We start from the raw sequence: 25,989 nt of genomic DNA, 5'->3' as shown, positions 1-25,989 counted from the left end.
GGAAGGACCGCCCCAAACGCCCTGGAGGGGGCCTCACCATCGCTCACAAGTCCAACCACCGCCTGAGCACCCACACTGACGGGCCCACAAACCTGATGGAACACCTCCACTTCAAGATACAGACCAACCTGTCCACCACCCTCCGAGGCACCCTCATCTACAGACCCCCAAGACCCTGCGCACCTTTCTCTGACTCCATCATTGACATCAGCACCCCGCAAGCCATCACCTCTACTGACTACACCCTGCTGGGAGACCTCAACTTCCACCTCGACAACCTCCAAGACCTCTACTGCGCCTCCCTCCTGGACAACCTCCATAACATCGGACTCAAACAGATCTAACCAGAATCAACACACTCAGCAGGACACACCCTCAACCCCATCTTCACAGCAGGAAACTCCATCACCTTCAGCCACACCTCCGAACTCCCTTGGACAGACCATCGTTGGGTCCACTTCACCTTCAAAGCTAACATCACTCGCAAACGTTCTTACTAGCTCCAGCGCAGGAATTGGAACAAGATCTCCAATGACCAGTTCACCGCCTCCCTCAGCAGCTCAACTCCCACTGCTACAGACGACGACGCAATCACCACCGCCCGTAACCTACACAACTGGATCACCGACTGCGCCAACACCATCACCCCCTCAAGAAAACATCCATCGCCACGCCAAGAAAGCCAGTTGGTTCTCCACCAAACTCTGAGAATCTAGACAAACCTGCGGATGCCTCAAAAAGCTATGGAGGAACTCCAAAACCACAGATGACTTCAAAGCAGTCACCACCACAAACCACAAACTCATCAGGCCCTCAAGGAAGAAAGCACTCCAGGACAGAATCTCCACCCACGCATATAACAGCAAGGTAATCTTCGGCATCATCAAAGAGTTTGCCCAACCCAACAGTGAGACTACAAGCATCCCACTCTCCCAGGACCTCTGCAACAGACTCAGCGCTTTCTTCCATCTCAAAATCAAGACCATCCAGGGCAATTTTGATGACAACAAACTCCACACAGAACCCACAGCCGCCATTCCACACAACAGTCACTAGACACTCAACAGCTGAACTGCCCTCAGGATTGAAGACACACTGAAGACTATTAAGTCACCCACTCTGGGGCCCCCATGGACCCATGCCCAAACCACATCTACCACAGAGTCGCAGACATCATCACCCCTGTGCTTCGACTAATCATTTAACCGCTCCTTCGAAAACGCCTCCTTCCCCAATGACTGGAAACAGGCTGAGATCAACCCTCTCCTGGAAAAACCCTCAGCGGACCCCACCGACCGTATGAACCACAGACCGTTCTCATTCTCCCGTACCCGGCGAAAGTCATGGAAAAAGCTGTCAACAGTCAACTCACCTCCTTCATAGAAGAAAACAGCATCCTCGACTCCTCCCAATCAAGCTTCAGGAAGAATCATAGTACCGAAACCGCCCTTCTCACCATGAAAGACGATGTGCGCTCCCTCCTCGACCGAGGAGAAACTGTGGCCCTCATCCTCCTGGACCTCTCCGCTGCCTTCGACACAGTGTCACACCGCACCCTAGCCCGCAGACTCCATGACGCAGGTATCCGGAATGAGGCCCTCGACTGGATCTGTTCATTTCTCTCCGGCAGAACTCCCCCCTTTCTTCTGGGAACCTACAGCGACCACCTGCGGGGTCCCACAAGGATCCTCCAACAGCCCCACCCTGTTCAACGTCTACTTGACCCGCTCACATCCATCGGCAGATCACACGGACTCAACATCGTATCATACGCTGCCGACACCCAAATCACCCTCTCCCTATCCAACGAACCCAACATCTCCAAACACAACTTTCAAGAAGGAATTAAAGCAGTCGCCAAGTGGTTGAAGAACAGCTGCCTACAACTAAACACGGACAAAACCGAAGAACTCATTATGGGCCCACACCCCGATGCCTGGAACGACACCTGGGGGCCCCTTCCCTCGGTAACCCACCCTCCCCCACGGACCATGCGTGCAACCTCAGAATCATCCTGGACTCCGAACTCAAGATGGATTGCCAGATCAACGCTGTCACCTCTTTCTGATATCATATCCTCCCCATCTCTGAAAGACCTTCAAATGGATTCCCCTTGAACACAGGAAAACAGTCACCCACGCCCTCATCAGCAGCAGACTGGACTACGGCACTGCACTCTACGCTGGGATCAACAAGAACCTCACCCGCAAACTCCAGAACATCCAGAACCTCGCCACCAGGCTAGTCATCAACCTACTGTGCCACTGCCACACCAGCCAACATCTACAGACAGTACACTGGCTCTCCATTGAGAAGAGATTCACCTTAAAGCTTCTCTCCCACGCCCACAATGCCCTCCACAACACTGGACCAGCCTACATAAACCTCTGCCTCTCGTTCCACGCACCCCAAAGATCCCTCCGCTCAGCCCAGCTCTCCCTTGCAACTGAACCCCACATCAAGAAGAACAGAACAGGAGGACGCTCCTTCTCCTTCTTTGGGGCCAAGGCATGGAACACCCTCCCTCCCCACCACTGATAGACACCTTCACTTGCCAAGTTCTTGAAGGGACTCAAGACCTGGCTCTTCGACAAAGCACTGTAACACCCTGAAGCTTCGCATCTCCCAACCCCAGCGCCTTGAGACCCTTTTGGGTGAGTAGTCGGGCTTAACAAACCCATGATTGATTGATAGATCGGTGGAATACCTGGCACACATTTCCAGGTACCCTGCCTGCATGACAGTCGGGTTTCATGGTTAAGCTATAGCCAATTTACAAGGACAGAAGAGAGAAAGTAAAGCAAACTGGGCAAGAAGGTCGCCCTACCAGTAATCACCACATGTCATGAGCCCACCTACAATATGTTGTTTCGCCTCTGACTCCCAGTCACAGGCATGCCACATACCTCCATTCTGCAAGTGTATTCCTCAATGGCCCTCTCCAGCTCCTCTGTGTAACTTTGTTTCTGAAAATGAAAGAAGAATGAGGTTTTTAATTTAACTGTACTATTTTATAGTTAATTGTTGTTGGCCTATTGTGTATCTAACTGAAATTTCCCACTCAATGAAATATCTAACTGGATTACACCATTCTATTTTGAAGTTCAGTGAATGTAACTTAGGGGCTCATTACGGTGGTGGATGGACTTGAGTCCGTCCGCCATCGTTGCGGGGCTTGGGACTGGCTGCCTGTAAGGTGGCGGTCCTGCACGTGAGATTACGATTCGACTGCCACGGTGGGGGTTGCATTGTGTATCTCTAACACTGCGGCGGGTGCTGCTGGCTGCAGAACCTGCCGTAATGTTCGAAATGCACTGTTTGCATTTCCCTGCACTACGTGGCAGGAACCACGCGGTGCCTGCCACCTGGTGCAGGGAAATGTAGGGGGGTACCATAGATGCCTCCCCAGTGCAAAACTAAAGTTCCTCTGCACAAGGAGGGCCTGCAACGGGCCCCCAAAGTACATCCTGCCAGCCTTTCCATGGTGGTTTCACCCTCATGGAAAGGCTGGCGGGGATGCAGCATCGTAATATGGCGGGCGGTGCCTGCCAGGCACCGCCACCATTCTACTGATGCGCTGCGGTCCGACAGGTAATCCTAATGATTGCTGCTGTTGGACCCGTGGCGGACAGACTTTCCTTCCACCACGCACGCCGCCCGCCATTGTAATCTGGCAGGCGGGATTTGGCCGCATGATTGCGGTGAATACGCCACAGGCAGGCTGCCGGTAGCAGATTCACAGCAATCGTAATGACCCCCTTAGTCCTTTGACACTGGTCTATAGTTATTTAAGTCAGCAGTAATATTCTATGTAGGTCTACAGTGTCTAAACAGACTACATAAACCATTCTTTATTGAGCTAAAGTATGCTGAATTAGACTGCACCATTCTACTTTAGTCTGTAGTGGAAGTAACTGGAATGCACCATTGTAAAATAGTCTATCATGTGTCTAATTGGATAGTGATATTATATGTTAGTCTACACTGTATGTGCATAACCTTTGGTACCTATTTGGAATATACTATTTAAGATTAGTCTAAGATGTATCTAAATGGACACTACCACCCTTTGTTAGTCGGTAATGTGTTTACTAGGACTATACAATTTTATGTTAATCTACATTGTATTTAACTGCACCATCTATATTGCATACAATTGAGCAGTTGTTTTTTATGTTAGTTTACTGTCTATTTGATTGTCCTCTACAGTGTAGCTGGACTAAACGTTTCCATTTTGCACTTACAGGATGTGAAAATGGACCTCACCATTCCTTGTAATTAGCAGACTATGCCAACGGGTGTGTAACGGATACTGCATTGTGCGTTAAATAAGTTACCTTTTTTCGTAGTCTCACTTTCACTTCTTCTCTTAACTTCTCTCTCTTCAGAATTTTCTAAGTAACAGAGAGATTAAATGTAGTATTAACGGGAGCAATCGTTCTACAGAACAGGTTAACATACATGCGCCACGCGCTATGTAATAATATATGCACTATGCCCTGCGTGTGATATTTCATATTCAGGGATTGGGCATTATTTGGGCTTAGCAATATTCCGAGCAGCAACGTTAAATGAGGCCAGTTAAGAATAAGGAATGGGCATTACATAGGGACGTTGATATACATTTACTAGCCATTCACTCTGAAGAGTCCACCACCCCTAAGCTGTTTTCAAAGACTCTTCTGTAAACCCCTCCCTCTCCAAAACCCCTTCCTGTTTTTGTTTTTGCTTGCAGCCTGTGTAGGAAGCTTTCTCTCTATATGGTGTACTAAAAAGAAGTGCATAATGCAGAGAGTCCAGTGGTTCCGCAGTTAGCTTACAGAGGCTAAAATAGATAATACTAACACTCTCTTTTGTGGTAGTGTGGGCAAGCAGTTAGGCTTATCAGAGGGTAGTGCTAAGCATTTTTGTACTCACAGAGGCGATAAATGAGACACACACTCAAATAATAAATCCATGACCAAATTAGAAAAATAAAACTTCTTTTTATATATGTTTCAAAACCAAGAACTTGTTCAAAGGTAAGTACTGTTTTCGATAGCAATGTGTTCAGGTAAGAAAAGCTTTAAACGTTGTGCGCCTTCATGCACAATACAATCCTATCGAAGGAAAAGTCAGAGATGCATAAAGGTAGGTACATTCGGATTCTGGGGTTCACCTTCAGGGTGTGGTGTTGTAGTGGGCCAAGGCCCAAAGTGCTACCAGCAGTTCTTCGGGAACTGCACAGGGTCCTGGTGAAGTTGATAGCTGGCGCTATGGAGAAGGGGAACCACCCAAAAATAGGCCACATTGGGGGACTTGGGGACAAGTCAGAGAGATACCAAACGGGGGTTTGGGTTGCAAGGGGTCTTGGAGCATGGAGGCGCAACGGGTTCATCAGGACCCGTTGGGTGCTCGGGTGCAGAGTGGTTAGGTCGGCTGGGCTGGTTGAGCAAACATGATCCTCGCAGTCAGGGACAAACAGCTGGAAGGGCCAAATCAAGGTTGCTGGGCCACTCACACAGTGGGTATGGCTGCTTGGTCCTGGTGCATCGGAATCCGGACTGGACTCTCACTGTTGGTGTTTGGGGCAGGGCGTCTGCTACCCCAGGGGTTGATGCTGAACAGTTTTGGTCGGTCCTGGTGTCTCCACACTCGGTGGGGAGACAGATCTGACCTTCCAGAGCTTGTGTACCTTCTCCTGGCAATCTGTGGCGTCGGTCGGGCTGGGGAGCTGCAGGGCAGTGGACCAGACTCTACTGGTCGGTGCCTGCAGGCTGCTGGGGAATAGTTCCTCTAATACAAGGGAGACTGTAGATAATTTTTGAAGTGCTGGCAGGCTACCTAAGGCTTTGGTAGTTCTCTATCTCACAGAAGAGTCACCCTGTTGCTATTGTCGAGAGAGGGCTGAAGACAGGCAGGGTTTCACACAAACAGTCCACAGTTCTGCTGCAGTTCTCGCTAGGCAGTGACTCTTCTTCATCCTTCTTCTCTTGATCCATCAAATCTGAGTTCTTAGGTTCAGGGGTGTCACCTAAATACTCAATTTAGAGAACTTTATGGGGAGTGTAAGGTAGTATGAATGAATGAATGAAAAGCAATTTATATCGCGCAAACTAAGCCCGAAGGCATCAAGGCGCCTACCAATATAATAAGAAACACAGAGGCCAGCTCACGGATATGCCATAACAAATAGCCAGGTCTTTAAAGCTTTCCTGAACAGGGGGACTGATGGTTGAGCTCTAATTTCCATGGGGAGAGCAATCCAAAGCTTGGGCGCTAAATAGGAAAAAGACCTTCCTCCCCACCTAGTTCTCCTGAAATGAGGCACCAGTAGCAATTTATTTTCAGAGGAGCGAAGATTTCTAGAGGGGACATAGGGAACTAAGAGATCCCTGATCCCTCTCGCTCCTTGGCCCAATGTGGCCCCATATGTTAGACTAAGGATCTTAAAAGTGATCCTAGCCGAAATAGGGAGCCAATGTAGGCTCTTTCTAGCAGCAGTAGCCGAAGAGAGCCTCGAGGCGTCCGTCACAAATTTGGCAGCCGCATTCTGACCAGTTTGTAGTCGCTGCACCAGACCCTTGTCTAGACCAGAGTAAAGAGCAATGCAATAGTCAAGCCGTGAGGACACCAAGGCTATCACAACTTGTTTGCGTGCAGAAGGAGCAAGATAATGTTTTATTTTTCTTAGGATTTTAATGATGCCCCAACAGGTCGACACTGTTCTATTTACCTGTAGGTTCATGGAGAGCGAAGGATCAATCAGGACACCCAGATTACGAGCTGAGTGAGTGGGGGTAGGACACAATCCCAAAGAGGGAGGCCACCACTCATCCGACCAAAGGTCACTCCTACCACCAAAGACAAGAACCTCCGTTTTTTCACCATTCAGCTTTAAGGAATTACAAATCATCCATTTAGAGACTGCCTCCATGCAGTTTCTAAAGCTGAGAGCAGAGGAATCGTCCGGGTGTGAGAGGGACACCAGGATCTGGGTATCGTCTGCATAGGAGACTACCTCCATCCCGTAAGATCTTATTAGTTTGGCAAGTGGGGCCACATAGATATTAAAGAGGGTAGGACTAAGAGCCGAGCCCTGTGGGACCCCACATTGGACGGGCAGGGATGGAGATAGAAATTCGCCCAATTTGACCCTCTGTTCTCTCTGATCCAGAAAAGAAGCCAAAAGGCTCAAGGCCGATCCTTCCACCCCAATCTCCCTCAGACGAGCTGTCAAAGTCACAGGGGATAGGGTGTCGAAGGCTGCTGTAAGGTCTAATAGGACCAGAAAAGTAGTATGGCCCTGGTCCACCTCCATGCGGATATTATTTACCACAACTGTGAGAGCTGACTCTGTACTATGGGACCTCCGAAAGCCATGTTGAGCCGGATCGAGTAGCTCATGCGCATCTAAAAAAGCCATCAGATGTTCATTAAGATGGGTTTCGAGCATTTTGGCAGGTGCCGGAAGCAACGAGATGGGACGAAAGTTCTTCAGAGTTTCAGGATCAAGGGAGGGCTTTTTTAAAAGAGGCTTGACCACCGCCCTCTTCCACACGGCCGGGTAAACACCCTCATATATTGCCCTGTTCATAATATCAAGAAGAGGGGGCAGTAAAGCATCCCTACAATCCTTAAAAACTTTGAGAGGGCCAGGGTCCAAAGGTGAGCCCGATCTGGTATTACTGAGCAACATATCCAGTTGGGTTATGTCAAGCGGAAGAAAGCTAGACAGACTAGCCTTAACAGTCCAATTCTCACTTTCAGCCCCCGAGATAGCAGGAGTAAAGGGGGGGGGCAAAGAGGCCCTTTGCAGTTCCAGAGCGGAATAAATATCAGCAATTTTGGCGTGAAAGAACTGGGCAATCCTATCGCAGAGATCTTGAGAACTGACAGTAGGATTGGGAGTTTGCAAGGAACACAGGGAGTCAACAATTCGAAATAGGTCTCTGGGGGACGTAAGAGAGGTAGTTAGTTTAGCGAAGTAATCCTGCTTTTGTTTGATTACCTCCGCTTTATACCTTTTAAGAGAAAGTTTATGTTTTCCCTTTCTGTAAAGTCCCAGCTCGCCCTCCACAGCCTCTCCTGTTTCCTACAGTCCTGCCTCAAACGTCTCAGGGGTTCAGTAAACCAGGGGGCGGATGGACTCTTTCTGGCCGAGTAGCGTAATGTGACGGGGGCCAAAGTGTCAACTGCCCCACTAAAAAAGGAGTCAAATTCAAAGGCCGCCAAGTTGACATCTCCAAGATTAGCAATTTTACTATTGGGAATCAGCGGCGCCAGGGTCTCATTCGAAATCGCCCTAAGATTTCGTTTAGGTTCTCTTCTGCTATGGCTGAAGGACCTAGAGATGGCAGGGGGACCCTGAAACTCCAAAGGAACGGCCAGATGGTCGGACCAGACCAAAGGAATGGGTTGACCCGTCGAATCCCTAGGGTCGTTCGAAAAGACCCCATCCAGGATGTGACCCGCCCGATGAGTGGGCCATTTGATCAGTTGCTTAAAGCCACACGCGGACATAGAATCCAGAAGGGAGAGGGAATCCTTGGAATCGAAATTTTCCAAATGAAAATTGAAGTCCCCAAGGATCGTCATGTGTTCACAACCAAAATAAGGTTCTAAGATATTAAGCAGTTTCTGACTAAAGGCAGTTCTGGGTCCGGGGGGTCTATAAATCAAAATACCTGCGAAGGGGAGAGAAAGAGCAGAAGTAATCACAAAATGTAAGGCCTGAAAAGGATCTGAAGGAGCAGAAAGTGGAGTGGTATGGCAGGAATGGGAGACTTGATGTAAAATCCCCAGCCCACCCCCTCTGCGCCCCACACGATCTAGTCTTCCAAGAGCATAGCCTTCGGGGATGGCGTCTATAAGGTCCGGGCCGGAAGAGTCCGAAGCCCAGGTTGCGGTTAGAAATACCCAAGAGGGTTTTAAACTTGACACAAACTCATTAAAAGCTATATTATTTTTCACTAGTGATCTAACATTGATCAGAAGGCCCCGCTCAATATTAGCCGTAGAGGGTGTTTTGAGCGTGGTAATGGAACTAGTAAGGGGGCCTGCCGCAGGTGGCAGCGAGCGCAATGGCAAATAACAATCACAGCCCGGGGAGTTCAAAAACGCTTCCGGGGCAAAAGAGTGATGACAATGTGAGCGAGGGGGTCTGAGAGCAACTAAATCTTTGTACGTATAGGAATGATATGTATATCTGATATTGCGAGAAGTGAGCAAGATTCTTGCCGGACCATCCTCCGGCACGTCCTTGGCGCGGACGAGCGCAGACTGGCTAGACTTTGGCGCGACTCCGGCACGCGAGGAGCGCACCCACTGCGCGTAAACGCTGCGCGCAAACGTCATTAGACAATCAGCTATCCATCTTTAGGGTGTCGACACCAGTGCTTTAAATGGAAAAAAATAAGTGCAGGTACTCACCAAATTGAGATGTGGTCTAGGGGGCAGGGTTTAGGGCGGGGCTATGGGGGCGGGGCTACTGGCAATGCTAAGGGACCTGGCTAGAGGCATACATTTAATTTGACTGAGATTCAATTGATACGCAGATGTGCATAATGACACTGAGATGCAAAACATATATTCACCTGAGCCACTCAATGCAAATTTGATTGTAATCTAGCCTGAGAACAATTTGATTACGCTTCCCTAAATAGGCCAACAATCTTCTCAGCAGCTAAGTCTACTCACAAAACCCAGCAAAAAGCGAGGAAAGCAGATTAAATCGGTGTAATTGTCCTATTACAGGGTCGCCCCTTAGGCTGTAGTGTCTCTGCCTTCTCAGAAGAAAAAGAGTGGGTGCCAAAAATAATACTGTTGGACTACAGCACTCGGTTTTCACCATCTCCGCGCAAGTTACAGGGGAATCTTGGGGAACAAAGAGATAAACCATCTTGGTCAGAATATCAAGGAAGCTTCTTGTATTGAAAAAGTTCACAAAAGTACAGCATTTAGGCTAATAAAGTACTAGTTTTGAAAATCCAAAGGACTTTGGTTTAAAATTCTATGTGCTTTATGGTACAGACTGCCAACTCATGGTCATAGAGAATTGTTCTGAACACAACCTCTTTTCCCACAAGTTTTAAATTCAGCTCGGAGTATTTCTTACTGAACAAGAACATTTTTGCTTCTGGTTGTAATGCCCCCTGCACCCTTCACATCCAACGGGCATGACAACGGACAATGGGTTTCAAATGTGCCACGACTCTCCATTTCCGTGAAGCACTCTGATCGAGTGCTAATCTCCCCTCCTGCTGGCATAGCAGAATACGGCAGCATTTGTTTGGAGTCCGATAAAGGAGGAAGGTGGTGATAGTGACGATGTAGCTGGTGGAAATCAAGGCTTAGTAATGTGGGCAGACTCCCTTTATCGGACTACAAACAAATGCAGCTGTATTCTGCAATGCCAGCAGGAAGACTTCTTTAGGTTTACGCAAGTCACGAGACATGCCTTTTAGCCGTCCCTGCTCACAAATATACAGCTCTATTAACTTCACTGCATGAGTGGACACTGTGTAAATAATCACAGTGTGATTTGGGCTCTCCCAAACGTCCTGCCAGCTCTGAATGAATGCATACCGGCCGCTTCTTAACTGACACATTGTTTAGGGAGATTAGCACTCGATCAGAGTGCTTCACGAAAACGGACTGAAAACGTCAGCTGTGTCCAGCTTCTTTTTTTGTATATGCTAAATTTCACTGAGCTTGGCTTGATGCCCCATGAGTACCGGTACTCTCTTTGTACAAAGAGAAGTTCCGGTACTCAAGCGCCGAAAATTTAGAAGTGCCGGTACTTAGTACCGGTGAGTACCGGCCCATTTAAAGCACTGGTCGACACTCTCTATATGACCACTTCCTGTGGGAAGTGGGCATGGCCCTGACCTTAGAATGCTATTTCCATCCAAAACAAGATGGAGGAATCTGGAAAGTGGGACACACATCTGCTGGCAAAGCCCTAGGGATTGTGCTGGCTGAATGTGGGCAAACCTCCTAATCTTACTAATTTTCCCACCTGTCTTGCCACCAAAAATGGTAGCAGGACAGGGGGTTGGGCATCTCCACTAAATTGAGAGGCCTGGGTTGCATAACAAAGGTGACAGGGCCTTTGAAGCTTCCTGCCCTGAAATGCACATCCTGCATGGAGGAGGTGTGAACACCCCCGCCCAGAGCAGGCTTATTTCTAGGCCTCTGAGAGCGAAGGCACCTCAGGAGGTCAGAAACCTGTAAGTGGTGGCTGGCTAGTCAAGACCAGTCAGACTAGAAGACGGTAGGTTTTCAGAGGCATCTCTAAAGTGACCTCTGATTTCATTCCTTAATAAATCCACCACTGGCATTAGTGTGGGTTTATCAATGTGAGGTGTTTGGTACCTAACACCTTGCGGTACAGTGAAGCTATCATGTAGCTGGGGAACTCGTAATCATGAGTGTCCAGCCCACGTACTTGTCATGGCTTTCCTGTGCACTTGTAATATTTAAGGTTTTGCTTGGATGTCACAGGGACGCATACACTCACACAGATATGCCCAAACATGGGGTATTGTGCACCCTGCCTTAGGGCTGTAAGGTCTGCTGTAGGGGTGACTTACCTATACCACATGCACTACTTTGCCGGCATGGCACACATGGGTGTGCACCATGTCGACTCTTTGCTTTTTTCTGCACCAAGTCACGCAGGCTGCGATGGCAGTTTGCATGAGCTTGGAGAGGGGCCCCTTGGTGTGGCACAATTTGTGCTATAGCCCTTAGGGACTCTCGTTAGTTCCAAGGCCCTAGGTACTAGGTGTTCCACTTACTAGGGAGTTAAAGGGATCCTAAAGAGTGCCACTTATGGAACAATGGTACAGTTTAGGGAAAGAACACTGGTACTGGGGACCCGGTTAGCAGGAACCCAGTACACTTTCAGTCAAAGTTGCACCAGATACCAGACAAAAAGTGGCTGATACTGCAACAGAGTACAGTTTCCTATTGTATGGGCTGTGGGAGGCTGTACTGGCACTTCCCTGTAGAATGTTTGCATGGTAGTTCAGGTAGGTATTTCTTTAAACCAATGTAAATTTTCCAGTTTGGGGGCCCGGGATTATGGTTTGATTTAGTCCCGTTCAGTACATGAAGAAAATATCACCTCTGACGTTTAACTGCCTTTGGGAAGTCCGGCTGCTCTAGCGCTACTTCCCAAGTTTTGATTTACAGTATGGTGGTGAGCGGTGGTACCACCACCCTCCCTAGGCCACTTATTTTTATTCGTTTGTGGCGGCACAGGCGCCGCTCATTTAATCTACAGTACATATTCAATGTGAGACCCCCTATGCCATGGATTTGTTACAAGACTTTTATAGGCTGCCTGATTATTACGCTCCTGCTCTTACCAACAAGCATTAGTTATTGTTTAAAAAATTATTTTTGTGTCCTCACACGTCTATACTTGCAAACTTACATACATTTAAATCAGAAGATCCAATTGAATGTTGACCTGATCAACACACAAAAACATTGCAATCAAGAAATGTTCTTTCTTGTGGACATGTGGTCTGTCCACATGTATTCGCATTAATATGCAAAATGTAATGACACTAATGACACTTTGACTAAGCAATCAAACAAATTGAATGACTGTCCAACATATACAATTGCACATTCAGATAGTGCTTCCTATCTATGTCAACAAAAATAAGTGTCTAAATACATATTCACATAGTACTTTCTTCAACAGAGATAAGTGACCAACATAAATTAATTTTGACACAGAGGATACATTATTGTCCTCCTAATGTGTGGATGTGAACATACCATGAGGCCCTACATGGTTGCGGCACAATGCTTCACCGGTATTCAGTTGTCTGAGAGGAATGAATCCTCTTAGCTTCTGTCCTTTGGCTATTATATATAGGGTGGGATGTTTGACAGCCTAAACGTCTGCCATGGCTTCTGCTAGCTCTGGCTGCTGGCACCACTTACACCTCAAGGGCTGGAAAGTCAAGGCAGCTCAGAAAAATTGTGTCCTAAGAATGCCTTTTTCAGTAGTAGGCTTTTTGGCAAATAAATGGAGGAAGTGCTTAAAAAGTCATAACCACACAACCTTTCTGCCACAGGGAGACATTTTGGGGCGAAGTGAAGAAAAAGCCTGAGCGTTATAGGGGGAAGAGGTTTCTGAAGTGTGTCAGAGCAGACCAACTCATCCAAATGGAGGGAGTTAATGGCGGTTTGGAGGACTCTACAGTTCTTTGTGAATCAACTAAGGGGGTTAGTCAGTTGCGATATGCACAGACAACTGGGGAGCAATGTCATACTGAACTACCAGTTCAGGACCGGCTCCACTTCCCTAAATTTGTTAGCTCACCTTATCAGTTTGTGGGGTGGGAGAACAATCTGCAGAATATCCAGTCTGGGCACATCAAAGAGGGTTTCAACTTTTCTGATTCGAGTATTTCCATCCTCCAAGGACTTTGTTCTCAGCCCTCTGGTATTTCAGAATATTTGCAATTTGCAAAAGGTGGGGAATCCCCATGGTGGACATGATCACCTCTCGCCTCAACTCCCAGTTACCTCGATTTATGTAGAGATTCCAGGATCAGGAGCCGGTGGGCATGGACGCCTTGATGAACCCTTGGCAAGCCAGCCTTCTGTATGCCTTTCCTCTGATATCCCTAATCCCAAGGATCTTTACAAGGCTTCAGAGAGGACAACAGAGATGATCATGGTCCTTCCATTTTGGGTAAGGAGACCATGGTTCCCCCTGCTTAGGCCGCTGACAGAAGAAGACAAGCTGATTCTTCATCTGTTCCCATCCCCTCTGGGTTAACCTCTTCTTCCACTACAAACCCTAACCCGATTAAGAATGATTGAGACTTTTGTGTTAGAGGTTGAGAGGGAGGGTCTGTTGAATAAGGGTCTCTCATTATTAGTCTCTTATTCTCTTCAGGTGAAAGAAAGTTCACAAATAAAAGTTATGAACATCATTGGACTTCATTTGATGCTTGATGCAGAGCAGCTCTTTATCCCCAGTTTAAGGCCCTTCTTCTGACATTATTCAATTCCTCCAGGAGTCTGAGATCCTTTCCCTTCTTTGGACCCCTCTCTAGTGCTGCCTCGCCTCCAGAAACATCCTTATGAGCCTTTAGAGGAGGTGTCTGAGTAGTTTCTCATCCTGAAAGTGTTCTTTCTGGTTCCGCTACCCACCGCAAGGAGGTTAGAGGAGCTATATAGTTTTGTATGTAGTCACTCTTATTTGAAGATTTTTGATGACAGAATAGTTATTTCTTTTAATCCAAAACTTTTGGCAAATGTTAATACTGCCTTCCACAGGGACCAGCTGATAATCCTCCCTGCATTGCAACAGGAGGGGAATACACCGATCCATTATTGCACCTCTGGGACATTGTAAGGGTCCTTAAAATGTATCTCTTAAGGACAACAAGGTTTAGAAACTCTCAAAGTCTATTCATTAATTTTGGCCCTATGACCAGAGAATAGAAACTTCGTCTTCCACTCTGGCCGGATGGGTGAATATGGTTATTTTCTCAAGATATCAGGTGGAATGTAAGGAAATGCTGGGTAGTACCAAAGTACATTCTACTAGGGATATTCCAGCTTTATGGGCCGACTGAGCAGGTGTTTCTATCTGGGACATTTGTAGAGCCGCTAGTTGGTCCTCCTCTTCAACTTTTGTGCCATACTACAGACTGAAATTTGCTCAAGGTTCTGAGTTATCCTTTGCTTCTCGGCTAATTATAGGATTGATGTCTACTTAGGAATCCTATAGTTTCATTTAGTCCCTAGTGGCACATGATTGTAATTTTCTTTTTGCTTGTGTTTCTATATGTTGGTATGGTGTGAGGCCAAATTAAAGCACAAGTCTGGTTAAGATTAGTACAGGGATTGAATGACAGTGAAAGTCTTCACTAAGGTGTACAGTTTTGAAGTTTTTTGGGGGCTGATGAAGAGGTTATTGTTTTGGCATACCATCAATAGTAACGAATGGGATGAGGATGGAAGAAGAAGAGGTGATGCGCAGATTAATTACCTGTAATCTTCAATACTCCGATTCTTCCTTACTCATCTTATTACTTATGACTCCCTACATTCCACCCTGTTCCTTCATCAGCATTTGCATAGAGCTTGATATAAACAGGAAGGGTTTGGTTGAGGGAGGGATGTATGGGTGGTCCTTTGAACTCTAATAAAGTTAAAACAGCTTACCAGTGGTAGATTCTACAGAGTGAAGATGCACTTTCACTCCAATAGTAGGTTATGGGACGAGTAAGGAAGAATCGGAGTAATGAAGATTACTGGTAAGTAATCGAGGCATTATATCTGGGATTATCAAGCACAGTAAAAGGCCAAGTATATGGGACAAGTAAGGGAGGTCTTGGACCCATGATCTAGGTTCACAGGTCCAAGACCCCGAAGTCCGAAACGCATTGGGTAGCGTTGTTTCACAGATAAAATAAACACTCTTCAAAAGTACTTGACCCGCCATGTGTTTTTCTTTAGATTTGGTGGACAAACTAAATCAGAAGATTTTCGCAGAGATTGGCGGTATAGGGGATCACTTTCCCCGTAGTGGGCTACCCATTGCAAGCAGGCTTGGGCTGCAGCGATTGTTAAAGTGGATATATGGATATATATATATATATATATATATATATAATATATATATCTATAGATATATGGATATATGGAGACATATATATATATATATATATATTACCTACTGGCGGTCGCCAGTAGGTAGTTATAGTTAGGACCACGTTTCCATAGGAAATCTGCAACATTCTATTTTGAATAACTTTGGCGCCGGTCGACGAATCCTCGCGAATTTTTCAAAATAGGTGGGGCGCTACGCTCCGCTCCTACCCTGAAAGTCTCGGGGGGATTCGTCAAGCGGGGGCTGAGATAAAAGGGGGGTCCCAAAACGCGTTTTTCCCATGCATTTTTCCATAGGACCTTTAGACAGGGCTACAGCCCGAACGGCTGAACAGAATTTAATGAAATTTGGCAGAGAGGTAGTCCCCAGGTCAAGGAAGTGCCTTTTGTAGGTTTGGTGTAAATCTGTTCAGTAGATTCTGAGAAAATAGCCTTTAAATCAATATATATATCTGAGCCAGCTTACGGTGCGCTTACGGTGCGCTTACCGTACGCGTACGGTGACGTGCGCGAGCGCGATTCTGATTGGCCCTTAGATCTTAGTAAACATTCGAATCGGTCTAAACCAGGAAGCGGCGTCCGCCATTTTCTCTCTCGCACTCTGACAGGGGGTTTAAAAACAAAGCGAAAAAACATGTAAAGGGGCTGTTTAGACAGCTCCCAAGCACCTAGCCATGTCGAGGGAGTCCCCAACGATCCCCCAAGTGAAAAAAAGCAATTTTAATTTTTTCGAAAATTTCGCCGATTACGCTTACCATACGCGTACGGTAGCTAATATTAAAAAAAAATAATAATATCCACATTCTCCCCACCCCGTGTGCAACAGGTGCCCATAGGGCACCAGTTGTCCATGGCTTATGTATACATTACAAAACATATATTTTACCTGTCACAACGATGCTCATCATATGTTTCCTCCATGTGCGCACGGTGCGCGAAGCGCATCGTGCGTTCAGGGCCCATCTAGCGTAACGTGGACACGCGGTGCGCAAAGTGCACCGCGTGCTCACTGTGCGCGCACGGTGCGCGAAGCGCACCGTGCGCGCACGGAACGAACTGCGTTAAGTGGGCGCGCACGCCACAAATGGCGTAAAGTAACTTAGCATTTAAAAAAACGTACAAATTCACTGAAAAAACCATAGGTTTCACACACGTTATAGTTAGGAATTAGCATTTAAAAAACCTTGCAAATTCACTGAAAAAACCATAGGTTTCACACATGTTATAGTTAGCTGGACATTTTACTGATAAAAAACCAATGAAATTCCCCCGTTATAGTTACTGTAGGCAACTATAACTCACGCGACCGTAATCCTCTGCTGATGACATATGTGTCTTTATGAAAAAAAAATATTTGTAATACATGTATAGCTAAAATTTAATGGAAGAAGACATGGGCAAATAAGTGTCTAAATACAGTATTAGCATCAGCAGAGGATTACGGTCGCGTGAGTTATAGTTGCCTACAGTAACTATAACGGGGGAATTTCATTGGTTTTTTATCAGTAAAATGTCCAGCTAACTATAACATGTGTGAAACCTATGGTTTTTTCAGTGAATATATATATATATATATCCTTCGATTGTTGCCCTGAAATTGAAAACGCACTCCGTGAAGGCGGGATACAAATCCTTTTATTGCACAACTCGGCATCCCACATCAAGTACACTCTGCCGACGCGTTTCGAGAGAACATGTCCCTTCTTCTTGGGCTGTTTTGCCTTTCATATTTAATTGTTCCTCTCAGGTGAGTATTAACTGTTTTGAGGCATTGTGGGATTAGTAGTGCAATCCTCTGGTGGATATTGAGTCCGTAGCAGTCTTTGTTCACTAAGCAATTTTACACCCTCCAGTGGGCCCCAGTGTGGCATCCGAGTTGTAATTAGCTCCCTTCACGCCGTTATTGCCGCCCAGTAAGTTTCCGGGCTCAGCGAAAACCCATTCACTTCGGGAGCGGTGCAGTCTACTAATCCCACAATGCCTCAAAACAGTTAATACTCACCTGAGAGGAACAATTAAATATGAAAGGCAAATCACGGGGATTAGTGAACTGAGTCTGCGCAGTACACAGCCCAAGAAGAAGGGACATGTTGTCTCGAAACGCGTCGGCAGAGTGTACTTGATGTGGGATGCCGAGTTGTGCAATAAAAGGATTTGTATCCCGCCTTCACGGAGTGCGTTTTCAATTTCAGGGCAACAATCGAAGGATGTAATTCGCGGCGGCCCGGCTGCGGAAGACTGCACCGCTCCCGAAGTGAATGGGTTTTCGCTGAGCCCGGGAACTTACTGGGCGGCAATAACGGCGTGAAGGGAGCTAATTACAACTCGGATGCCACACTGGGGCCCACTGGAGGGTGTAAAATTGCTTAGTGAACAAAGACTGCTACGGACTCAATATCCACCAGAGGATTGCACTACTAATCCCACAATGCCTCAAAACAGTTAATACTCACCTGAGAGGAACAATTAAATATGAAAGGCAAATTACGGGGATTAGTGAACTGAGTCTGCGCAGTACACAGCCCAAGAAGAAGGGACATGTTGTCTCGAAACGCGTCGGCAGAGTGTACTTGATGTGGGATGCCGAGTTGTGCAATAAAAGGATTTGTATCCCGCCTTCAAGGAGTGCGTTTTCAATTTCAGGGCAACAATCGAAGGATGTAATTCGTGGCAGCCCGGCTGCGGAAGACTGCACCGCTCCCGAAGTGAATGGGTTTTCGCTGAGCCCGGGAACTTACTGGGCGGCAATAACGGCGTGAAGGGAGCTAATTACAAGTCGGATGCCACACTGGGGCCCACTGGAGGGTGTAAAATTGCTTAGTGAACAAAGACTGCTACGGACTCAATATCCACCAGAGGATTGCACTACTAATCCCACAATGCCTCAAAACAGTTAATACTCACCTGAGATGAACAATTAAATATGAAAGGCAAATCACGGGGATTAGTGAACTGAGTCTGCGCAGTACACAGCCCAAGAAGAAGGGACATGTTGTCTCGAAACGCGTCGGCAGAGTGTACTTGATGTGGGATGCCGAGTTGTGCAATAAAAGGATTTGTATCCCGCCTTCACGGAGTGCGTTTTCAATTTCAGGGCAACAATCGAAGGATGTAATTCGCGGCGGCCCGGCTGCGGAAGACTGCACCGCTCCCGAAGTGAATGGGTTTTCGCTGAGCCCGGGAACTTACTGGGCGGCAATAACGGCGTGAAGGGAGCTAATTACAACTCGGATGCCACACTGGGGCCCAATGGAGGGTGTAAAATTGCTTAGTGAACAAAGACTGCTACGGACTCAATATCCACCAGAGGATTGCACTACTAATCCCACAATGCCTCAAAACAGTTAATACTCACCTGAGAGGAACAATTAAATATGAAAGGCAAATCACGGGGATTAGTGAACTGAGTCTGCGCAGTACACAGCCCAAGAAGAAGGGACATGTTGTCTCGAAACGCGTCGGCAGAGTGTACTTGATGTGGGATGCCGAGTTGTGCAATAAAAGGATTTGTATCCCGCCTTCACGGAGTGCGTGTTCAATTTCAGGGCAACAATCGAAGGATATATATATATATATATATATATATATATAAATATATATATATATATATATATATATATACATATATATATATATTCACTGAAAAAACCATAGGTTTCACACATGTTATAGTTAGCGGAAATTTTACTGATAAAAAACCAATGAAATTCCCCCGTTATAGTTAGTGCAGGAAACTATAACTCACGCGACCGCAATCCTCTGCTGATGCTAATACTGTATTTAGACACTTATTTGCCCATGTCTTCTTCCATAAATTTTTAGCTATACATATATTACAAATATTTTTTTTTCATAAAGACACATATGTCATCAGCAGAAGATTGCGGTCGCGTGAGTTATAGTTTCCTGCACTAACTATAACGGGGGAATTTCATTGGTTTTTTATCAGTAAAATTTCCACTAACTATAACATGTGTGAAACCTATGGTTTTTTCAGTGAATTTGCAAGGTTTTTTAAATGCTAATTCCTAACTATAACGTGTGTGAAACCTATGGTTTTTTCAGTGAATTTGTACGGTTTTTTAAATGCTAAGTTACTTTACGCCATTCGTGGCGTGCGCGCCCACTTAACGCAGTTCGTTCAGTGCGCGCACAGTGAACACGCGGTGCGCTTTGCGCACCGCGCGCCCACTTTACGCAGTTAGTGCCGTGCACGCACGGTGGGCACGCGGTGCGCTACGCGCACCGCGTGCCCACGTTACGCTAGATGGGCCATGTACGCACGATGCGCTTTGCGCACCGTGCACACATGGAGAACATATTATGCGCTTCCTTGTGATAGGTAATCTGTTGAAATTTTTTGGGGAAATGCTGTGGTCTTATATGCCATGCACAAATGGTGGCCTTCGGTCACCATTTGCACACGGGGTGGAGAGAGTGTGGATTTTTTTTTTTAAAAATGTTTTACCGTACGCGTACGGTAAGCGTAATCGGCGAAATTTTCGAAAAATAAAAAATTACCGTTTTTGGCCTTGGGGGATCTTTGAAGACTCAACTAACATGGTTATGTGCATGAGCGCTGTCTAAACAGCCCCTTTATATGTTTTTGGCATTTGTTTATCAGCTCCCCCCTCAGAGTGCGAGAGAGAAAATGGCGGCCGCCGCTTCCTGGTTTCGACCGATTCGAATGTTTACTAAGATCTAAGGGCCAATCAGAATCGCGCTCGCGCACGCCACCGTACGCGTACGGTAAGCGCACCGTAAGCGCACCGTAAGCTGGCTCAGATATATATATTGATTTAAATGCTATTTTCTCAGAATCTACTGAACAGATTTACACCAAACCTACAAAAGGCACTTCCTTGACCTGAGGACTACCTCTCTGCCAAATTTCAAGTAATTCTGTTCAGCCGTTCGGGCTGTAGCTGTGTCTAAAGGTCCTATGGAAAAATGCATGGGAAAAACGCGTTTTGGGACCCCCCTTTTATCTCAGCCCCCGCTTGACGAATCCCCCCGAGACTTTCAGGGTAGGAGCGGAGCGTAGCGTCCCACCTATTTTGAAAAATTTGCAAGGATTCGTCGACCGGCGCAAAAGTTATTCAAAATAGAATGTTGCGGATTTCCTATGGAAACGTGGTCCTAACTATAACTACCTACTGGCGACCGCCAGTAGGTAATATATATATATATATATATATATATATATATATACACACACACACACGCATTCACATAGAGCACGTCACCCAGTCATCAATCTGTGGGCAAGTTTCAAGGAAAGATAATATATGAAAATGCCACTGTACACAATATAAGTCTGATGGCCGTGACATTCAAGTTAAAAGAAGATTTTTCAATTAAAAATAAATCCCTAATTTGTTGAAATGACATTAAAAGCTAAAGAACTTGGAAACAACATTACACCAATGAAGCTAGTGCCCTATAGCAAAGAATCGCAGCCGAGCGCCAGTAAATCTGCAAAACTACTTGTTTGTCTGCACTGATTAATTGTCTTGATTTCCAATGGTAGAAGAAGAGATACATAGTTTATAAGAGCAGGACATAATTGAAGGAATTCTGAGACCCCATTGTGGCAGTACAAAAACAGAGACAGATGCAGTTTGTATCTGTGCAGTTCTGAGAACATCAGACAACAAGCATTAAAAATGCAATAGGCCTCGCCTTTTATTAACTTCAAACCATTTGCTTTGCCATACAATAACATTAGCAAAGCAAACAGCTTTAACTTAATCAAAGGCGAGACCTATTGCATTTTCAATGCTTGTTTTTACATACAATTTGTAATATCAAGTTTATAAGCAGAATCAACGTTGGTGGGTAAGAAAATAAAAGTAGCTACAGATAAAGTTAGTGCCCTCAGAGCAAGCACGTTTGCAAAGTAGAAAATCTGGTATTAGCACTCATGTCTCCTGTTTTGAAAACTGACCAAAGTCACTATGCCACGTACCCTGTCCTACACATACATGTGATAAAGTACTGCGTAGATACATTACAAAGACATTGCACATCAAGGAGGAAATCACCAGATAGATTGATTAACCCAAAGGCTGAGTTTTATATCTTCAGGGAACTCTAAGGTGACTTGCAATATTATTTTAACATACTGTATGGGTTATTTTATTCCTTTTGATACATGGCTATACTATTACTCTGTCATGAGCTGCCAATAAATCTTTAGGCTCATGCTCTTTCTGAAAAAGGGATATTTAAAGTTGTAGGAATGTTTAACAGCTGTGAAATCTGTACTGTACGCATTAACATCACAATATGTCAATTGAAGTTTGTTGAAAACATAATTTAAGCATTTTGACGCAAGTCACTATCAAAACAGCTTTTTGGTTTACAACGTACAGATAGATTCCTATTCTTTAATTGTTAACTTCTGCCATCCAATAAACATACATTCTTCTATGTCTCCTTAAAAGACAGTAACAGCATTGTCAGGGAAAGAAAAATAGAAACGCTATGTAAAGTTTCTCTTGCTAATAACTGTTTCAGTGCCAGTTGGAGCTGACTGTTTGCTAGTGAAGCCTCTTTTTTCCAGTACCTTCTGGCCTTGGCAGTATATTATGAAGTTGGTCGTGGTAGTATTATTCGTAAGGCGCTTATGCTGGAAAGAAAGCATTCACCGCTTACAAATTCATAATGATTCAAAAAAGGAATTTAATTCCATCAAGTATATAGGCATTAATTGCAATATAACATCAAAGCATTAATGAGTGGCATTAAATTTGCTCCAAATAAAGGTAGTGCATTCAGTATTTACAGTGCTCTTGTCGTGAAGGAGAGGAAAGGTAGGGTCAATGGTAGTGAATCGGTGAGTGAGGGACAGGGTAAAGGTATAGTGACATATATACATTTGTAGTTGCAAGGAACTGAACCTTTCCGGCCTAGTATAGGTCAGTTGTTCCTATGTTTACACATCGTGAGCGTCTCAGCCAGCAGAAGGAGATCCTGATACCGATTAATCCGATACAGTGGGAGAATCAATACCCGCTAGCCATGTCATAAACATTGGAGCAACTCCAAAGCCCACGAGGGAACGAACGTTGACCGTCCTTCCCCACACGAGTGCTCTTCCTAGCCTGATCCTGATGAAGACCCCACTATGAGGAGCAAATCACCATCTTAGAATAGGGGTCGAAACGTAGATAATCTACTATCTCTCTACAAGCTCAAAGAACAGAATAATTGTAATAAATTGTATTTTTGAGCTATGTGTAAACATGGGAACAACTGACCTATACTAGGCCGGAAAGGTTCAGTTCCTTGCAACAACAAATGTATATATGTCACTATACCTTTACCCTGTCCCTCACTCACCGATTCACTACCATTGACCCTACCCTTCCTCTCCTTCACGACAAGAGCACTGTAAATACTGAATGCACTACCTTTATATGGAGCAACTTTAATGCCACTCATTAATGCTTTGATGTTATATTGCATTTAATGCCTTTATACTTGATGGAATTAAATTCCTTTTTTGAATCATTATGAATTTGTAAGCGGTGAATGCTTTCTTTCCAGCATAAGCGCTTTACGAAAAATACTACCACAACCAACTTCATAATATACTGTATTATTGACCCAGGGACGGGTAGGTTTTTTTGGTCTAACCCCTTTAAAACTCGACACCTTCTGGCCTTGGCAGCAGGTATGTTAACGTCACAAATGAACGTTAATAAATGATTACATGAAAGACGCATAATCACAACTAGGTTGTGATAAGAAAATTAGAGACAGCGTTTTTAACCTGGGATTACAGGCTCCTCTGAATAGTATATTTATAGTTACTGACAAGAATAAAGGCATCTCAGTACAGGCTTTTATTGTGACAAACTGCTGCAATTAATCAGCTGCAATAAATCCTTTTTTTGCTGTTTGATACAATACAGAGTGAAGAACATGTGCACCAGTAGTCAGTGTAATATCACCAGTATTTCACTTTACAGTGAAAGAAAGCTCAAGTATGGCACACGGATGATTATGTCATGAACGTTTTATTACAGCCACTCAAATATAAATGTAAACAACCGTCATTTTAAAAAAAAATTCGCTATGAGTGGTTCGATGGCAGAAGCACACCTAGCGGGTACCATCAACGTATGGTGTGCTGAAAGGTTATAAAGAAGATCATTATAATTTGGAGAAAGCAAGACTGTCCCAAGTGTAAAGTAAGCAAAAAAGAATTTGCTATGTTCCTTCCTTCCTTTTTATTGTTATTAGGGCTGAACTGACTCAGGCCGGTCACTATTCCTACAGGCATCACTGAGGCGGCCCTGACAGGGAGAAAACATGGCACGTTGGAGTTTGCGTGAAAAAAGATGGGGAGGGAACGGAGCCAGTGTATACACGCCAACAGCAGCGATGGAGGATGCTGATCATGTACAGAAGGCAGCGCAGCTGATGAGGATGCTGCTGAGCATGTGTAGCAGAGATGGGGGGGTTCGGCGGCTGTTCTTGGAAACACGAGGGCATATATATACAGAGAGGCGAAAGAGAGCATGCCACACCTCAGACTCTCGACTGGATGCTGGAGATTACAAGCATTGGCATAGCTGGGCGGCTGCAAAACGGAGTCTCAGAAGTCTCATGGCTGGACCCGAGAGTGCAACTGCCGGGACGGCGTTGGCTTCACCACCGAATTGCATCCGGAGATAGTGGAGTTCCCGAAGTCAGTTGACAAAGCGTAGTGGTGTACCAGAATGAGGGCTCCTGGGGGCGCCACTCGCAGAGTGTGCACCCCCGGGCAGCTTCGGGCACATGGTATGGCCGAGGCAGGTAGGCAACGCTGATTGGTCGGCGCTTCGGTAGCGCGAGTCTAACATTCCAGAGCATTCTGTGTAGGCGCCTGGAGTGTATGACAGGAAGGTCGACGAATTTTGTGGGTCGTGTGAGGCGCTTTTGAGGGTAATTAATAAGTTCGTTTTTCGTAATGGAGTCATCCGCTTCAGTGAAGGAGGCGCTGCGGGTGCTATACGAGGCAGGCAGGGAGGATTTGTTGATTCCTGGTGTGCTCAGTGAGGCGTGGGTTGGGTTAGAGCAGCGGGGGCGGCAGGCTTCAAAAGGCGTTTCCGCCGCTGTCGCCGCATGCATTTCCAGCGAGGGTTCACCTGAAGTGGTGGGAAGCGTCTCGAGCGCTTTGAAGCAAAACTCACCCCCTCCTCGTCAGCCGCCTCACAGGTCAGCCTCTGCTCCTGCCCCAGTCATGTTTTTAAGGAGGGGGAGGGGCCGCCCACGCACTCGGGCAAGGTCCTCTCAGGCTCATGTGGGGAGAGATATGGTTACAAAAAGAGCCAGAGTTAGAGCGAAGGGCTCGCTGGGTAAAGAGAATGTCGCAAGGGCTCCACCAAGTGGCCAAAATGTGAATAGGCCTGTTTTAAAGGAGCACAATTGTAAGCAAGGCAGTGGCACTAATGTTGTTGCAGTGAATAGGGGAAAGGAGGATGAAATAGCAGAAGTGTCCTCACGGGACAGGGATTTGTTGCCGGTTATTGCCAGTAGTCAAGGCGACACCATCCCGGGGGGGCACAAATCCCATATGGAGCAAGTTGCGCTTTCTCCTTTGCCTAGGCCAATTTTTGGTACCGGGGGGGAGCCGGAGGAGTGTTTTATGAAGGACATGCCTGCCCCTTCTCAGTCAGAATTGCATGGTATAAGTGACTTTACGCAATTCACGAACGCTCCACAGTCTGGGCGGTTGGGGCAATGGGTTTGGATACCTCAAGAAATTAAGGACAAAGATAGGTTGCTGAAACTCAGTCACAGGGGTTCATCTTTTGCTGCGAGTTCAAGCGGCTCGCAGTCCAACGTGGGCAAACCACTGCCAGTCACAAGAAAGGGCAGTAGAAACGCTAATATCAGGCTTCACACGTCCTGCAACGCCAGAAGTATGGAGGAGGGAGATTTGTCAACGAATTTTCCCACACCGCTGGACCATTCAAGAGCTGCAATTTTTAAGAAGGCTGTGAATTGGAGGGAGTTTGATGGGGGTATAGGTGATGGGGCGCAGCCAGGTTGCAGTGGTAGGGACGGGAATACAAGCAGGGAAGGGGTGGTAGTTTCCGAGCAGATTATGGATGACGACGATTCTGTGGAAGAAGGGGAAATTTTGGAAAGGGCAAATCTACGAGAAGGTCATCAACAGGTTTGGGAAACTGCAAAAGGGGGGGGTTCTACTAAAGATTTGTCTAGATTTTATTTTTCGCAGAACGCATTAAGCGAGGGCACACAGTGCAGATCCATCCCAAGGCATCGTAGGGGAGCAACGAACAGATCAACGACCGAGGAACAAGGGCAAACTCAGTCAGGTGAGGTGCATGCGCTTTTGCCTCC

General features: G+C 46.0%; 1 protein-coding gene across 3 annotated transcripts in view; it reads right to left on the bottom strand.

Annotated features, from left to right (window-relative positions):
• The window catches only part of KLF1 (KLF transcription factor 1), a 205,042-nt gene that overhangs the window by 18,414 nt on the left and 160,639 nt on the right, over nt 1–25,989 (bottom strand). For all 3 annotated transcript variants that reach the window (XR_014960499.1, XM_085600637.1, XM_085600638.1), the window contains 2 exons: nt 4,338–4,394; nt 2,907–2,966 (listed from right to left, as the gene is read on the bottom strand). Coding sequence is in view for 2 of the 3 variants with exons in the window: in XM_085600637.1 (XP_085456763.1) it covers nt 2,907–2,966; nt 4,338–4,394 (117 nt within the window). In the remaining variant the exon portion in view is untranslated. The remainder of the gene's footprint in view (nt 1–2,906; nt 2,967–4,337; nt 4,395–25,989) is intronic.

This window comes from Triturus cristatus, chromosome 4_2 (genome assembly GCF_964204655.1).
Source record: "Triturus cristatus chromosome 4_2, aTriCri1.1, whole genome shotgun sequence".
Classification (NCBI taxonomy): Eukaryota; Metazoa; Chordata; class Amphibia; order Caudata; family Salamandridae; genus Triturus; species Triturus cristatus.
This window is presented reverse-complemented; position numbering and strand designations above follow the sequence as displayed.